This window comes from Channa argus, chromosome 17 (genome assembly GCF_033026475.1).
Source record: "Channa argus isolate prfri chromosome 17, Channa argus male v1.0, whole genome shotgun sequence".
NCBI classification, from domain to species: Eukaryota; Metazoa; Chordata; class Actinopteri; order Anabantiformes; family Channidae; genus Channa; species Channa argus.
Genome location: NC_090213.1, coordinates 13022819 through 13041776, shown reverse-complemented (window position 1 = coordinate 13041776; position 18958 = coordinate 13022819). Strand labels below are relative to the sequence as shown.

The following is an 18958-nucleotide window of genomic DNA, read 5'->3' as shown; positions in this document are numbered from 1 at the left end:
TAAAATTAAAATAGACCATCTGAACTCAGCTTTTCATTAGCTTTATGGTGATCACGAGTCACCAAAGCCTATATAAAATTATGAGACAGAGGGACAGAGGCATTAAGACACACCTACTAACGGCCGACCAATCCTACAACCTCAGCGGCAGTAGAAGGAACAGTTACAGAGTCGCAGTATGGAGAGCGAGATAGAGCTGGACGTGTTCTGTCTCAACGGAGGGAGCTGACCTGCTTAGTGCGTAGTGACAGAAGAATTAAACAGCCAGAGCAAAGTTTTCTGGGACAAGTAGCCTGTCTCTCACAGCGTGGGCTCAAGTTGCACATAGGAGTAGGCTACACGTTTCCAATGGACAGACGCTTGCAGACGACTGGCGCAACAAGCATGGGATATTTGTAATGTGGATTGCTACACCCCTGCAAGCAAGTCTGCTGCGGAACAATGTGAGACGTTGTGCGTCTTGGATTCTCGTGTTTTTGGATATCTTGAAAATCGTTGGCAACAGTTGAGAAGGAAGAAGTTATGCGCAAAGGATTGTATTCTGCAAAGCCGGGACCAACATGGATTTGCCATTACAACCCCCAAACCCTAATTTAGAGAAGTTTTAGCCGGTCCCCCTTGTGTTGTGGTTGTAAACTTAATTATTGAGAAGAAATCGCCATATTAAACTCTTTGGATTTTAAAACGCATCTTTGGATTGGATTTTCAACACCATGAACTTTATTGACAGTTTGACACTATTATTTTTGACACTGTCAGCTGTCAAGGTGAGTTGTGCGTTCCAGGGACAATAGTGGGCCAAAAGAAATAAACCATAAAACGACCTCTATTTTGCGACATGTTACTGGTCATTAATGTGTGGCACGTCCTTGCCTTTGCTTTGGCTAGGTCACAGCACATGTTTTTAACACGCCGAAATATATAGTGGCTTTGGGCAGATTTAAGCAGGCATTACGCAAAGCCGACGCTCCACAAACCTTAACCCTGCCACTCGCGGGCGATGCGTTTTGCGTTGAAAAGGCGGCTCATGTTATGATTTAAAAATAATGTTGTGAAGTTTGACGCTGGGTGATTTCAGGCCTGCTCTGAAACCACCTTGAAGATATTATTACGCTTTAAAGGCGCAGTGGCTCCATTCTGAATTAGGACATGTGAGCAGGTTCACTCTTGGTGCTGAGACTACACTCACACGCTTCCTCAAAAGGTACTACTTTCCCCCCAGAAATATAACACACTTTCGGGCACAAAACAAGCATGACCTCACAGATTATACAGACCGAGCGGAGAATTTTAATGACAGTTTGACAGCGCACTGTAAAACGTTTCCGTGTAATCATTAATGAAGTGCAGTGTGTCCAGGCAGGGACGCTTTGGGCAAAGGTTTGAAGGTAAAAAAAAACAAAACAAAAAAAAAAAAATTTGCAACACACATCAGCTGGAGGCAGCACATTTTCCAGTAACATTGGGCTTTGAAAATTATTTCTAGTAGCAGTAGCAGCCATTTCGAGGGAAATATAGATGGTTTAGGTTGCAACTCACCGCGCATCTTTTCCAAAACCCAATGAAATATAAATCTGTCCTGAGATCATTGAAGTGTTTTTTTAAATAACTAGTTGATTTACTGACAGCTAATCCGCCCAATCACAGTAAGACAGTATCCCGATGCTACTATCATCACTTGGTTTGAGGCCGGTCTTCGCAACTTGACACCCATCCATAAATACAGTATATAGCGTTTTAGAGAGCTGGGTCCCCCAACCCACAATGTTGGACCCCATCACGCCACCAGAAGGGGGCGGAGACTGCAAACAATCATTTTCTTTTCCATTCAAGAATGAAAAAGAGTTTCTTTACTCTTTCCTCGAAATGCCGACTTAGGGAATATGAGCACATGTGCGCGAAGTGGAAAATTGCCAAAAACCCTTTGTGGCCGACTGGTGCGGTGACAGCTATTTTCTTTGAAGGAAAGTGCCAGGTTAAAATTCTTACCGATTTTATTGGCAACTGTTATTAATCTGTGTTGCCTAGAAGCGGTGAGGTCATACATTAAAGGTTTCAGCGATTTTAATGACACCAACAGAGTAATTGAAACAGTTCATGAAGTTTGCCACGTAGCATGATGCAGCATAAGTTAAGTCAGCTTCTTTGGCACACTGGATCTTAATCATTTGGACATAATTTATTATTCCTAACACATGCGGAATATAATAATGATAATAATGAAAACGTAATTTTTGCAATCTTAGCTAGGATAAGTTGTTAATAAACATATTTTAATTGTTTGACTCAAGAACACATTCCCAAATGAGCTGTAAGATGGATGAGAGTTATGAACTCAGAACATTTCACTAGAAGAACATTTTACTTTTTGAGACCAGTCCAAAAATTTTTTTTTAAAGATTCTGGCAGCGGCCAACAGAAATGTCAAAATGCAAATATATGTTTTGCGCAACTGTGGATAATAGCATGGGCAGCGTTTTTCTGAGCTCTTGCACAATTTAGTGCAACTAACAGCCCCTTTTTTTTTCTCCTTGCAGAGTGCCCACATACCGGAGAAAACAGAAAGAGGTCCAAATGACGGTAGGTGTCCCACAGGGCACCGTGGGAATATAGCCTGTTCTGGGGCTTTCTGGCTGGCAATAAAAAGTGCTGGTTTGAGGTTCACCTTGACATTAAAGGGGAATGGTGGCCTCCTGGTGGACAACTTTGGAGCTTGACCCTGTCCAGATGTATTCCCCCCACCCCACCCCCTCCCAAAATAACTTTCCCTGTTTAGCAAATGAGAGCAGTTTAAGTCTCATCTGTGGAAGACTTTCAAATTGTACAGCATTCCCTTTAGTTTGAGGTTAAGCAGGGGAAATGTTACAATGATCCATCTCTCTTTTATAGAATGGAATTTCGCCCTCTTGGCCCACGATTTCACTTTGCACAATCTCAGCATTGCCCAATCTAATTTGAACAATCAGAAGCTGAACTTTATGATATTCTTCAGGACCAATATGTTTGGTTTGGGCTCCCAGAGGGCTGTCATGCTGGGGGTTGTTTTAGGCTCACTAACGCTCTTAGTGATATTTGGAGGTGTTGTCTGTCTGTGTCCTAATATCTTACTCAAGAGCAGATCTCCTGCAATCGCTGACGGGGGTGGGGGTAGAGTGAAGGTGAAAAAGCAGGCTAGAGGCTATTATTGCTCAGCTGTAGTGAAGTTCAGCTACAATGAAGCTATAAAAATATGGGTGACACTAAAGTCCAGCGATTATAACTCTACAGATCTATAGATTCCTAGATATAATTCTTTTACTGCTTCTCGAATGTGTGCATGTGTGTGTTTCATCTTGTTCACTGCGACTCCATCCTTAGCCTGTCAGTTTTTTTATTCAAGTCTCCTTTTAGCGGTTTGTTATTGTTACCGCACAGTAGTACTCAGGAGTCAGTGGTTTAGTCTAGAGCTTCTCTGCCGTCTTCTAACCACACACACTGTGATTTTGTCTCTCAGTGATCCCGTTACTGGAGGTGTACAACAAAAGCTGGTGTCAGCCCCGGGAGCTGCTGGTGGAGATTCTCCAAGAGTATCCAGATGAGGTGGAGCATATCTTCATCCCGTCCTGCGTGGTGCTCAGGCGGTGTGCTGGCTGTTGCATGGATGAAATGCTTCAGTGCACGCCAACTTCCAGCTATAACATCACTATGGAGGTCAGCGGCGGGGGGGGGGGGTGCTTTTTTTCTTCTCTTCTAAACTTTTAAAGTTACCTATTTTTAACATAAAAATGGAAATATTAGCACTTTAATTTGGGATGTCCCAAAAGACATGCACGTAGACTGCTCAATTGTCCCTTTGTTCATTACAGAACTTTCTAAGTGCCCTTCTAGTTGGCACAAGTGCCTCATTAGTCAGTCCAAGTGCAGTTAGCTCAAACCTTGCTCAGGTGTGACATTTAGGCAAAAATGAGTCCTGCTCCTGCGTGGAAAAAGCTTCCACCTCTGGTCCAGTAAGAGTCTGATGACGCCTCTCATAATGTCTGTGTGAGGGGTCTGTGTGGATCACTGAGGTGGAAAAAATGTTGAGAAAGCAATAAGAAAACCTACATACGACTGAAGCCTCTGCCCTTGGTTTGAATAAACATTTCTAGTGAGGTGTGTAGATTTTGGTCTTTAAATCAACAGTTCCTGCTTACTGTTGCTGTGATTCTCTGTGACATTACACCAGCATGTTCACTATATCATTTTTTACATCTTCAGACTCAAAGTTCTGCTTAATTTCAGTCTCCTTCTGCTATGTTCACCACTAAAATAGATGCATTCAGCTGATCAAGAGTTGGTGCCTTTCAGCACAACAACTCTTTTCTTTATTTTCTTTCTTGAACACCCCTGAACCCCCATTGAATCAGCTGGGGAGCCAGGTTGGAAAATGAAGAGCTTTTCCAAAACTCCCATTATACCTGTCTGTAATCTGCGAGCTGGAGAGTTTAGGACTTTTAAAGTTAAAAGATGAACCATTAACTCTGAACTTTATACATGAGTACTGTACTTTTCATCTACTTTGTCAATTCTTGAAATATTGTTCTTTTAACTCCCAGCATATAAAACCTGCACAATCAATGCTATAGGTCAGTATGTGTTCTATTCAGCACTGTGACATTTTGTTTCTTCTTGTTTTACAGATTAAAAGAATAAAACTACACAAACAACAAAATGATATTTTCATGAGTTTTACAGAACACAGCGCATGTGAGTGTAGGTAAGAAACCCTCAATACACACTCATACATACATAAACGCACACAACACCACTAATGACACATGAACCAGTGTGCTACTGAGTGGCAGCGCAGAGGTCAAACAAGCACATCATATAAAGTTTTTTTGTTAAGTCTACCTGTGACACATTTAACAAAGCCATATCAGGTAGGTTCACATCTTCTTTCACCTCACTAATCCTAAGGAGAGCTGAGCAGGTTCAAGCATAACTCAGCAGACGCCCTGTATATTGCTTCAGTTTATCCTCATTCAATCACATTGCACAAGAATAGGAGATACACTTGTGTGAGTGAAGTGGCATCATATCTTTGGCATGTAGAGGTCATTCCTGGAACTACATAGGTGTGATAGCTTAGTTATTGATCTCCTAGATAAGTGCTGCATGTTCTCTTCGTGGCCTCTGGTCACAATCAGGTGACTTTCTCTATTAAGCTCTAGAGACCACAGATTTGTATCGTTCTTTCATTTTGCTCGACATCTAAAATGTTTTTAACTCAATCTACTAAGTCCTGTTGGGGTACAAGTGTAACATGTTGTTTAAAAATTAGATGGTAAATGGTAAATGGCCACTCATATATTCCTTTTATTCTAAAAGCGAAACGAAGAGAGACCTACAAATAACAATATTCATGTCTGGACCAATTATTAATAAATATGTCACCCTGTCTTGCTTTGGAGTCTCAATTGTATGGTGTAGTAGGTGTTTAGATGTTCTTCTGATGTTTTGTCAAAATTTCATTATTTATCGGCTGAGATTTGAGCAGTTTGACATAAAGGAGTAAACTGTGACAAAGCAGCACAAAAGAGTACATGGATCGTCCTCCCACATTTAGGGAAATCCACCAAAGAAACAAAAAGGAGGGCAAGTTTTATACAACATTAGACTATTAAGAAAGGTCACCATGAACTTAATTGTTATTCTGTTTTACAAATGTTTGTGATTCCACAATACTCACTGAACAACCATATAGACATGGCTGTAAATCTTTAGGACACCTTATAAAAATAGAAGCTGTAATAAATCTATTTAGTGCTGTTTTAAATTAGTGACATCATTATTGTGTTGTTATAGAACCTTACCCTAAAGCAATGTTTGATTACTGGCTTATTGTTAAAATGTTACATTTGCCAAATAGTTGAAAAAGAAAAAGCAAATATGTGTCTTGCCATAAACCAACACTATAAAGTACAATAATTAAGAACATTAGACATTTACATTTTGATTTATTTGCAATTTCTGTGCTACTACGCTTAGTGGTAAAGTACAGTATTACAGCTTAATACATAATACATAGGGAGTTTTAATTGAATGGTGGACTCTGCCACTAAAAATAAAACTTATATATACTTTGATCAAATTGTTGAATAGAAAATGTTTGTTTGATGAATGTCTTAAGGATTATTCATTTACAAACATTTACATTTAAGTGCTGCCTGTTGTGCATCAGAAACCATAATTCCCTTTAGCATCCTTTAAAGGCCCAGTCTGTCTTTTATTTTCATTGCTTGAGCACATTGTGCCATTACAACTACTCCGCTTTTACTTTGAATATGATTCCACATAGCTTAATTGCTTTTAAATGAGTTATTTGTCGTATTACTACGTCGTTTCATCACTTTCAGTGCATGCAATCTACTGTGGTTGCAAACAATGGGTGAGCCTCAAAGAATATGCAAACATTTATACATACATACACATATACAGTAATATCATGCTGTATTAAGGGTAGAATTATTTTACTCATCATTATTGCACCACACTGTTTCTTAACACTTTTGGCTAACTGCTGCCCCTGGAGTGTGCCAGCGGATTTATTGCTCCACACTTTAATCAGCAGGAGTCGTCACAATAACAAGAAGTGAAACAAACTGATCACTTGCAATAGTAGTTATGTTTATTTGTGTGTATCCATCAGAGAGCAGACCCCTTTGTGTGCCCTTGTACGACTGTAGACACTTATTATTTCCCAACAAATCTGGTTAATTTGCTGCAGAAAGCATTTGAAAAGTGAAAAGAAATTTTGTTACAGTTTCTGGATGATGATGATGCTGTAACATGATTTGAAAAGATTGATGTGAGCCCACCTATGGTGAAAATGATCCTTCTGGTCTCTGAATATCTCAATATGTATCTGTTTACCAGCAAACAAAAGCAGGCTATGATCTAATGCTATGTTGTTTTGTTCCCGCCTTTCAGGTTAAAGAAAGAAGTGAAAGAAAAGTGAGTACAGCAGTCTTTCTGTAATAGATTTTTCAAGGGAATCAATGGGGATGTGAGATTTGATCTTTTTTGTTTTCGGTTTTGTTGCAAACACAGTTTCACACTCACACATTTAGTCGGTAGATCCTTCCTACATTATCACATATGCTGATATGGGATAATACATGCTATATGCTTATGATCATTTTCTCTTTACCTCTTCTTCAGTCTCTCCACTTTCTTTCATACACAAAACTTGCCCCAAAAACATTCCACAATGATAATATTGCATTGAAACTGCACATAAAATGTTGTTATGCTGAGATTAGCATGCAGCTGAACACTGGGAAACTATATTCACTCAGGTGAATTAGTGACATATTAGTTGAGGTCAGTGCCCTCTCTTTCCCATTGCTTTACACCTTTACTCTCTTTTCTGTCTCATCGTTATATTCTTCTCCTCTCTTCTTTAGTGTTTACTTCTGTTCATGGCTTCACTGATATAGATAACAGTGTTTTTTAAGACCTGTTAAACGTTTGTGTTTATGAGCCTTTCTTGAATGAACCTCCTTTCCTATGCGACAGAAGTCAATGTGCTAAGGGTCATCAAAACCCTTTAATCTTCTTTCAATGCCAGTTGTTAATATTTCTGTTTGAAGGTGGTTGTGTTTTATGTTATTTTATGTAAAGTTATCCTTCATATAGATAAGGGACTTTGAGACCTCCTCTAACTTTGTCTTACTTGGTACTGAGTCCAACTATAGTGATGTGCTATTACAAAGTGATGATCTGAGGGTCATTCACCTCATGTTTCGGATGTTTTCATATTATAATTTTTTTTGTAATGAAGACATTTAAACTCTCAGTACAATGAGGTCTGTGTGGCTGTAGGGGTAAGTCGTCCTGCTGAGGTTGTGAAACTAGTCAACTTCCACATTAAAACGGAATTTTGAACAAATAAAAGAGGAAACCTCACATTTACAACATGGTGGTTACATCCAGTTTCTTAATGAATAATTTCTTTGATTCAGTGCTAGCAGGGCTTAGCCCCATTTGACCTCAGCTAAAGGATGACTAAAAATTGGTATTCATGTACATGCTCTGCACATGATATTAACTTGACCTTTCATTAAGCAAGTCAAAGGTTCTTTAGTTTGTGCCCCCAAACCTGCAAAATGAATAACATTTGTATCATTTTCGACTGTACTTTTAGATGATTAGCTAAAGTTAGCATGCAAACACTGATATAAGATGAGGATGGTAGACATTACACCTGCTAAACATCAACCTGCAAGCATTGCGACTGTACGTGCGTTAGCATGGCGATAAGCTCAAAGCAGCAGTGTTTCTAAGTGCAACCTCACAGAGTTGGGGACTATTAATCTAGGTGCTTAAAAATGACTGAGACATTTGTTTGAGCTGTGAGCACGGCTGTTCACTCTTAGTTTGCTATCTAATGGCATGAAAAACTAACCTTTAAATGCAATATTTCCCTAGACTAAGATTTACCAACTGAGAGTAGGCTAACAAATGTATGGTGTGTCTACACATATACTTGCATTCTTATGCATTGGCTTCTCATAGCCTGGTGAAGTTATTATTTATTTGTACCTTTGATTTACAAAATCAGCATTGGTGTGTTATGTCCATAAATATGTATATTACATCCATATGTGTCAACAGCATTGTTTTGCATTTCTGTGTATGTATAAAAATGACCTTTTGCTTACAGTAGTTGTATACCTCAGAGACAGCAGATGTTGTGAAACATAACTCATATTAGGACACGGACAGATATTTTAATTCAGACTGCACCTGTGAAGTTCCAGGTGTGTGCTTCATAAGCATTCAGTGGTTCGTTCTCATTGTGCTGTGCCTGAATCAGCCATAAAGAGCTGACCCAGATAGGCTGTAAGATACAGTTTTTGGGAAGACTGGGTTTATTGTCCTTAATCCTCATATGGGACATTTCAGAACAACCACATGAACCAAACATCAGACTATTACTCTCACAGTGTCATTGTAATGTTCTACAAAAGTTTTTTTTTTTCATCACATTCACAAGCTATGGGACAGAGACCACATAGTTTGAGGTGCATAATTGTAGGTGTGTCTTTAAAAGTTTTTTTTTCAAGACACTCAAATCATGTCTATTTAGATATTTAATATATATTATTAGTTATTTGGAAATGTTCCACAGATACTAGTGTTAACGCTCCGTGATACATTTCTCCTGTTATTATCCTAAACAAATCAGTCAGTAACAATAATTAAACAATAACGTGTGTGAATGACTGATTTTTTGGCTGTTTGACTTACAAAAAATCAAAAACAGATTATTAATCGATCAGATTTTCATCTAACCTATCAGTCCTCTCTGCTCAATCTCTCAGGCATCTCTCTGCGTTGTTGTCCTCTTTCTCTTGCAGAAAATCCCGGAAAGGCAAGGGCAAAGGCCTAAAGAGAAAACGAAAGAAAAACCGTGACAAAACAATTCATGATGCGTATGTCAGCTCCGCCTTCTCCACCTACCTGCACCTGAGTGTTGCACTTCTCATAATTAAGCTTATTTGGGAGGAGCTCTTTTGCCCTTTTTAATTTGTCCGTTAGCCGCATCAAATAGCATGTTGCTTCAATGCATTGTTCTAACGTTGTCTCTCCAGTCATGTTTTACATACTGAGAATATTCGTGTCTAAACTGCCCTGTTTGCTAACGTGTTTTGCTAATCTAGCTTTAGCAAAACTTAATTCAGCAGCGTTACAGCAGACTTACTAGCCATATCCCACAAGAAATGAGCCATAACCCAACTCCATCCTCAAAATCCTAATCTAATCTCCTCCCAACCTTACCAGCACAATGTTCGTAAGAATGTCACTTCTTGTAGTTGACTCTGGAATGATGGTTGGGATGAGATACAGCAGTGTATCATGAAAAAACACTTTTACTCTAAGTACACCTAACATCTTGTTAGATAGCTAGTTAGATGATTAATAATATACACTTTTAAATAGGATGGAATAAACCGATCTTAGATCAGCTATTAGCTGTAGGTTCAACCTTCTACTGAAACAGATCACAGCTCCACCAGCATGGCTTTGCAAGCCGGCTCATACTCTTCTTCTATCTGGGCTGGGATCGCCAGGATTGTAATCATGGTCCTGTGTTCAGTGTTGAGTCTGTACTGCTTTGCTGTGTCTCATCCCTGTCTCCTTTCCACTCTTCTTCTTTTCATCTTTACAAACAGGTTTTGCTGTCTTTTGCATAATGCTGGTACTTTTTATGTAATGTGAAGATATGAGTGATGGCTATCTATTGCTTTGTTTTCTCTTGCTAGGGGGGATTTGTAAACCAGAAAATTGTTAAGTATTTCTTTTTCTGTCTTTGTTTACCTTTGTCTCTGAAACCTCACAAGAGCACCCGTATTTTATTTAGAAATAATATAAAGATGATCTCATGTTTGTGCAGTACTCGTATTGTGAAAGAATACATGTCTCTGTGTTCATGTGTAATTTTTATCTACAAGATGTCACTAGAGTATTTGAGCCTTCATCTTCTCCTTATAACAAATGACATTTAAACCTCTTTAAACTTTTGTTCTGAATCTGTTGGCTCTCTGTCAGAAACATAGTCTTTATTCAATAAAATGAAATCTTTCTTAATAGCACACCAAGCAGACCCTTGAGTTTTCTTTATCAAGAGCTGTAAAAGTGAGAGCGTGGCGTGTGCTGTCATTAACTCCCAGTTCAAAGCTGAAGTGTCATTTTGTGTTGCATGAACTGCCCAGGAGCTTTGCTTACTGCATGTCTAACACATACAAGGAATCTGTGAGTGGCCCAATCAATGATAGAGGGTTTGGGGGTGTGCAGGAGGGTCATTTTACACCTTAAATGTTTGCCAACTCTCTGGGAACTTGTGTGCAATGCTGTCCAACTGTCACATGCAATACAACTTGTCAGGCAGTGGCTCGGAAGAGCAAACTGGACCATATGAAAGGGATGACCTAAGGTTAACCTTTCTCTACGAACAATCATAGTACACAATGATAATCAGCTTCTCTCCCTCTCCCTCCCCATCTCTCTTTGTCTCTCTGTGTCCAGTCCGTGTGACCCATGTTGTGATCACTGTCCGGATAGAAGAAAGCGTTTGTTTGTTCAGGATCCCCTAACCTGCCGATGCTCCTGCAAACACACCGATGAATACTGTAAAGAACGTCAGCTAGAGCTCAACGAGAGGACCTGCAAGTAAGTGCTATCATTTTAGAGAGCTGAGAATCATATTGATATCTGTAATTATTCAATTTACTTAAAATCCAAGCCCCCGATTTCTATTTGGCTTAGACCAGCACTGCACAGCTGGGGATGGGAAAGGGCTGTTAGGGGTTTAGTATCTTGCCCAGAGACACTTCAACACACTTCGCTGGGTTGAACTATTGACCTTGTGTTCCGTGGACAACTGCCTTACCAACTGATCTACAGCCTCCCCATAATAATAAGTGTTACTCTCACTTGTGTGTCTGTGTTTTTCAATTAGCACTGTGTTGTTATCAATAGTGTCACTATTCATCTATAGTGGAATACACCCCCAGTTTACCAGGAGTGGGGTTCGAACCCACGTGGGCAATTACCCATTGGATCTTAAGTCCAACGCCACTCGGCCATCCTGGTCTACTGAGCAAAGGAAAAAAGTGACTGGGCAAAATAAAAGGCAAGACAAAGGAGCTAAGAGAGCTGTGACAGTATTAAATTAGATATATCTGTTTTTAGCAGCCTTTAAAGGAATAAAACAACATTGTGTGAAATATGCTCATTTGATCTTGAGAGTTAGTTGAGAAAAATGTTGCAATTCATGTTTGTATAATAAAAACTAAAGTCAGCAGCAGGAAAGGAAGAAACAGCTTACGTGGCTTTGTCTGTGACTAATGTTGGTATGGCTTGAAACGGAAATGCTGTGGTGCAAACAGTGGGAGCTGTCTCTGGCATGGCATGGACTGGGGGTGTCTCGAATGCTGGTATAGTGTGAACTAGTGGTGAAGGATTTGGGTTGGAGAGGGTGACACCTGTACAGCTGAGACCTGGGTTGGGCCACTGGGAGTCCTTTAAGTATTGATGGAAGCAGGGCCCTTGGGTGTTGACTTGGAGGTGTTAAGGGGGAGGAGGCAAGAAAAGGCGTCAACAGGGAGAGCAAACTCTAGGCTGACGTCAAATGTGGTAGTTGGCTGAAACTGAAAGGGATGTGGAGTGGCATGAGCTGGCTCTTGAAGGGGCATGGTGTGAACAGGCCCTAGGACCTGAATGTAAATGGCATGAACCATTTGGCAGCAGGAGCATGGGCTCACAGGCATGATGGGAAAGGCCATACAGAAAGGCCTTGCCTTGCCTGCGGTGCATCAGGAAGCTTCGGCTGGGTATGGTAGTGCCTATGGCAGCACCGCTTCTTTTGTTTTTAGCTTGAGCCTTAGCAGGTTGAGAGCACGAGCAAATAAGTGGCATTACCTTTGCTTATTAATAAACTGGCTAGGTGAGCACTGAACTGAGGTGACCAGCAACTGAGCTTTGGTGGAAAAAACACCACAGCTGGTCCGAACGAAGAGTTAGATGAGAAAATTGATGGAAACCCCTTGTTTGTGTAGTAAATGCATAACACTGCATAAAATGAGCTTTGTACAAGCACATGGGCAGTCGGTACCCAAACCCTATGCACACTCTATTCATGCACAGATTTTGGGTCTGCCCAGACTGTTGCAGATTTGGGCAGGTGATAAATCGGGCTTAAGTCAGAAATTAATAAAATAACATATAATCTGCCTCTCTCTGAAGTTTTTCTTTGGAGCCAACCACCCGTATAATGGCATATTGTTTTCAGACTTCAGTTGGGCTTCAGCACTGCTGCTGCCTACTACCAGGCAGCAGCCACTACTACTAAAATATTAAATATATCAATATATAATATTATAATGTGTTTGAATTAGAATGATAAATAAAGGCAGATAAAATGAACGATGATGATTGATGCAGAGGACCATAAAGTAGTAGATATGCAGTCAGCCCAGCTGCTGATGCTGTTATTTAGGCTATTTATGTGTTTATGTGAACTGGTATATAAGAAAATGACTTAAATCTCTGACTTATCTTTTATTTGTTATCTTTTTAGATGTGACAAGCCAAGGAGATGAGAGATATTGTCGCATCAGATGTGGAATAACAACAAGATGAAGGAATATTTTAGTGATATTTCGCAGCACAGCACTTTGACCTTTGAACCGTAAGCTCAAATTTTATGGAGAGTGTCAGAGGAATTCTCTATGACGGAAAACATTCCCCTTGGACTAACTAAGAGAGAACAAAGAACTGAAGTTTCCTCCCACTGTATATCTGTGTGTATATAGACTATTATAAAAAGAAAAGAGAGAACTGAATTGTAATGCTGCTACAGAAACAAAATAAGCAAACCCATCATTTGACAAAAAGCAAATAGTCGCCATCTGGTTTCGCATCTCTAACTGGCTTCCAGTGCAGGTGTAGTCTTGTCAGTTCATTATATGCAATTACTTCACTGGATTTGAGTCTACTGTGGTTGTGGTTCATAAAACTCTCAATCTAAGATATATTTAACCGCTAAAACAGCGGGTGAGGCTAAAGAGGACATGGGAGTGCTCTCCTTTCACAAATGACAGATGGATTATCGTGTATCTACTTCTGCCTTTGGAGTAAAACGGGAGGTCAATTGGGACGGCTGATGAAAACTCATATTCCTATTGCTTTCTTTTCCCTATGGACACTGCAGGACTGACGTGGACACTTTTCAATGTTATTGTCGGCTTACATGAGAAGAGAAGAGGCTCCGGAGTGCCATATATACTTATACAGGGATAATGGTCATTAATAATAGCAGTTATGTTTGCTATGTGATAAATGAATACCAGAGGTGGGGGACTCAAGTCCAACCTGAGTCAAAATTTTAGGACTTTATTTGACACAGATAAAAGACTCAACTCCACTTATTCATGACTTGAAACTTGACTTAAATATGTCATTTTATTTGATTAACACATAATTTAATGTGCAGTGTACAGTTTTGGAAGTTTTAACAAAGTAATAGATAATTATTACTTTTTATAGTAACGCAGTAATGTCAGCTGAGCAAGCTACTCAGTAGCAGGTAGTTTGTGTATAAATGAAGCCAGTTTAATTTCTGGCTTATGAGTAGGTTACATGAATGTTTGGGTAGTCTGTATGAGAGTGCTGCAGTATATATATTGTTGAACAGTCTCTAAGGGATGAGAAACGTCTCATAGATGTGTAAAAGATATTTAGCAGTTACTTCGGTAATTGGGGCTTAGTTGTTACTTTCTCTTTAATATTTCTCAAACATGACTGATAGCTGTTCAGGTTTTCCTACCACTAAATTTGACTAAGATTTAAAAGGCGTAAGCAACTTGCTCGACCTACACAGTGTCTTGGAATTTGCTTGAGACTTGCACATTTGTGACTTGTGACCCCCATCTCTGTGGAATACCACTGAAATCATCTTATACTGTAGTTTGATTCCATTTATAAATGTGCCACACAAGATGTTCTAAGAAATCTTTTGAGTGCTTTTTAAATTATTATTTTTTCTTTTTACAGAAGAGATATTGTCAGAGTACTTTTGTTAGGTCTAGTTCAATACAGAATCCATTTATTACGTATCTTCTTCTCTGAACTTGTACATACTTAAGATGGCATAATCCATTCTAGATAATTTATAATGTTATTTTTCAGTATTCAGTCTTCAACCCATATTTAATTTGGTCTATTTATATGTGCAGTGTTATGTATCTGTGGCGTTATCACACCCCCTTATAAGGTCACTGATCATTACTCTCAGCAAAGAGATCCTTTTGTATCAAACAAAAAAAAAAAACAGCAAAAAATCCAAACTGATTTGTTAACATTCCCTGAATGGATCATTTGTATTGTTGTCCTGATGATATCTCCTCCTGTAGTTTTCATCCCCATTTATTGACGAGTGTGGGTGCTGTGTTTTAACTGTGTGTTCGTGTACATGTGTGTATGAATGTGTGTTCATTTGCAGATACATGTGTAGGTTGTAGTCAGTTGTATTTAAGTATTTATGTACCAAACAGACCTGTGTTTTGTCCATCCCATGCGATATAAATACAAATAAACTACTGTTAGCAGCTCAGCATACACTACCACACCAACACCACTGTTTGAAATTGGGATCTGCCATCAGTCTTCATTATTAGTTCTCTTGTCTCTTCTTCACTATTAACATGTTTTCTCTTTCAATGTAAAACAGTAAAGCATATTTATTTTCAAATTATATTGTTTTTATATAAAATAAGGAAAAGGTTGCTGTGTTGTGAATGCTGTTTTCAAGAGATTTAATTTGGCGGCATGTTTAAGTCCACACATTTAGTAAGAACCCTTGCAAAATGTAATCTGAACAAAAATAGACCAAAGTAATGAATTCCCGCACGCTTTTCATTACAGACAGACATTCATCCATATGAATAAAATGGCACTTTGAAGACGTGTACCGTAATTTTATCTGTTAACTCTGACTGCAGACAGTCCTTTAAGAGAGCATGTGATGAGATTTAGAAATGCTGTAAGCATTAATAAGTAAATGAGAGAAATGGTGCTAATGGATCTCATAAAAACAGCTATCCGTCAAGGGAATGAAATGAGCCAGTAGCAATTTGATTGCGAAGGAAGATTTTTGTCATGGTTCACTAGGAAAACATACATAAAATAAAATGTTTAAAATGTCCCCATGGCTAATGAAACCAGTTATGAACAGAAGCCTCTTCGATTGACCAGTGCTGAAATGGAACTAATAAATGTTTTGTTTAGAGATAGTTGGCTTCAAAAGTGGTTGTGTAAGAACACATTAAAAGCTCATCCACTTTAGGGTAAAATCAGCATTACATAACCCACATTTGTGCTGTCAGTAAAAATGCAACCCCCCTAAAAAACACAATGTACCACAGCCAGAAAAGAAAACAAATGGGGTTCTACATTTACCAAAACATCTTCTTTGCTAATCACATTTATGTAAGCAAACATTTTTAGTAGATTGCTTTTTGACACGAACAGGCTGATTCAACTCGTGATCTCAGATAAAAGATCAAATGAATGTCGCCATAATGACTGTATAGACTGTCAAAGTGTGAAATCCTTCATCTTAGTGTTATATAATACTGTGCTGTGCTTTGGCGTCTGATAAGCCCTCACGCTCATGGATCTATTACCAGCCTTAATGGATCGTATTTCATCGACTCACCTGATGCAACACAGCATCCCTCCCACTCTGCTCTTTGCATTGGTTAAGAATCACACAAAGAAATCCTCAATGACAACAGCAGCTCAATCTCACCATGTCTTTTAAATTGATGAGTGGGTTTGGCGGTGAACCTTCAGCAAGACCAACTTCAAACAAGTGAAGCCTTTGGTCCCCACCTCTACTGGCTCGTTTCCATCTCAAGACGTTTTCCAGGAACCTAAGAACCTTCTTTAGAATTCTGCAACATTACCTGGAACAAAAGTCTCTAGGCCATGTTTCCAATTTCTGCCACCTCATTAGACCTTTCTTTTCTCTCCAACCTCTTTTCTTGACAACAAAATCTCACTTTTTGAGTATGTTGCTGGAATTCAAATACATATTTTACAACCATCTTGACCCCAGTGGACCCCTAATGAACATGGGCTGCTTTTCTGCTCGACTTTAATAGATTATCCTGTCACTTGTCCCCTTTTAATCCACCAGTGAGGACAAAGAGCAGTGTTAGCAAAAGCATGAGATTAGTGACTTGTTCAGTGACGCTAGCTGATCTCTATGACCCCTCGAACAAATCTAACCTTATGAATGTAGATTATGTGGACATTCTAGGATCTTTGTCCATGTTTGTTTTGAAACTAGCTCCCTCTTAGCCCCATTCCTTGCCACTTCCCGCTGGATTAGCTCCTGCATGGCGCTAATGCTCTGCTCTGCACTCCTTCACTCATGCTCATTATGTGCATACCTAAATATAAGCACACAGTGTAATCCCTGTAAATTGTGGGGCCCCCTTCACTGAGTAAAACACCCCAAAGAATGTCATAAACTGTCTAATCTGTGATTTACCAGGAGCCCAGTGGGAAGAGAGTTAGCTAGCTGCTTGTCTAGCTTTTCCGTTATTGATTTATCATCTGTTGGAACAGTTCAGGTCATACTTTAAATTCACTTAATTTTCAATTGCATTTTAAAAAATTAATTATTTGGTAACATCCCCGTCTATGTCTGATTATAAAAAATAGAAAAATTGGTTTGGGATTCGTCACAACTCACATTATTCTGCAAAAACTTAATTGAAAAGAGTTGAATGTAATTGGTTAGGAATTTGCCTATATATTTTTTGCTAATGATGCAGCTTATAATTTTCCCCTTAAAGCATCTCAATTGACAAAAATTGATTTGTTTGCATTAACTCTTATTAACCCAGTGCAAATACGTACATTTTTTGATTACGAGCTAATTCTATTTAACATTTCAACATTTTCAAACCCTCTACTTCAGTAATTCAGCATATGCTTTCATCCAAACTTCAATCTTATGAATTGTTCTAACTTACAATCTTTACAAAAAATAAGAAGAATAAGTAATTAAGTAGCAGAATTCCCACCATCTTAGTCAGTCACTAAGACTCTTAGTGTGTGTATGTGTGTGTAATTGTTTTATGAAGAAATCTATACATTTACTGGTGGAGGCAACAAGTAAGGCTAGCGGGCTCATCAGCAGTTGTAGCTAACAAATTTACAAACTTTATGCACAATAATTTATAACACCAGCTAAGGAATACATAGCTTTAACAGGAATCTATAAAGACAGACAAATCAAGCAAATACGGAATATAACAAAAGCGAACAAAAAGGATCCAATGGGCTCAAAACTGCTCAAAGAAAGCAGACGTGGTAAAACCACAACAAATACACATAAATATGCATATATTTATTTATTATTTTTAAAATACATTTCTATATTCTTTTTTCTTGTTTGTTTATATTTTTGGTTATTCTATATGTGTATCTGTGCTGGAAAAAACGATTTTTCAAAAGACGTAGTGCTTATTTCCACCTATATGTGCACACACATATAGGTGAAATGAAATCCGTATTTGGTAGGTGCTTGACATTTGACCCCACCACATACCACAGAGAGGGGTACTAGGCTAATTTTACATTTTTAAACCAAATTACGGTGTAACTTTAATTTGAGTTCAGTTAAGTGCAATGTTTAGGGCAGCAGGGGAAATACATTTATAAGCTGAACAAACTTAAGATGATTTACATTTATTTAAAAGAACATGTTTAGCTTCTTCACATTTTGGACACAAATTCTCCTAATGACACTGAGAAAACAAATATTTGTTTTAGTTTTGTTTTTAAGTACTTGAATGCATTATTGGGACTATCACTTCTCCGGCAGGATTCAATTACGAAACATAAGTAGGATATCAGGTCAGTTGGAAAGTTGAACCCTTTATATAGTGCAACTCAATTTGAAAGTCAGTCATACTTTAGTTCAGAGTTCGATTTAGATCACACAAATACCAGCTTTTTATATTTATTTCAATTAATGTTGACACTGTCTGAGGCTCATATTTATGTGCCCCCACTGGTTCATTTTAAAATTGTTTCCTGCAGCAACAGTAGTTATGGTACACTGAGATACAGTATGAAGTGTACAAAGTAGCCTAAAAGACGGTTCAAGCTGTGAAACCAAAACAGAGCTGAAAGATACTAAATGGCTCCACAGGAAACTGTAGTGGTGATCTAAAACTCTGTGTGGGTTTGTTTGTACAAGAGACATATTTCATGTAATTGATTGTTAACATAATAAATATTAATTCTAGTAGCTACAAGTAATAGGAAACTTATGAAAATTCACTATAAATTCACAGGTGTTTTTGCCATAACACATAATACTTAATTTGCTCATTACACATATCTGTTAAAATGT

At 38.6% G+C, this 18958-nt stretch overlaps 1 protein-coding gene across 3 annotated transcripts; it reads left to right on the top strand.

The window, feature by feature from the left end:
• The first annotated feature begins 132 nt into the window (after positions 1–132).
• Positions 133–15311, top strand: vegfab (vascular endothelial growth factor Ab). 3 transcript variants are annotated; one of them, XR_010911216.1, is made up of 9 exons: positions 133–767; positions 2538–2580; positions 3494–3690; positions 4659–4735; positions 6952–6975; positions 9384–9458; positions 11053–11196; positions 13106–13216; positions 13739–15311. XR_010911216.1 is itself a non-coding variant. In XM_067481598.1 (8 exons), exons 1-8 carry the CDS (start codon positions 714–716, stop codon positions 13125–13127), a joined length of 636 nt encoding a protein of 211 aa, XP_067337699.1. In that variant the 5' UTR covers positions 133–713; the 3' UTR covers positions 13128–15311. The 3 variants fall into 3 exon arrangements, 2 of the variants coding, with proteins under 2 accessions (XP_067337699.1, XP_067337700.1); XM_067481598.1 differs by having other exon boundaries at positions 13106–15311; XM_067481599.1 differs by lacking the exon at positions 9384–9458 and having other exon boundaries at positions 137–767; positions 13106–15311.
• The last annotated feature ends 3647 nt before the right edge of the window (positions 15312–18958 follow it).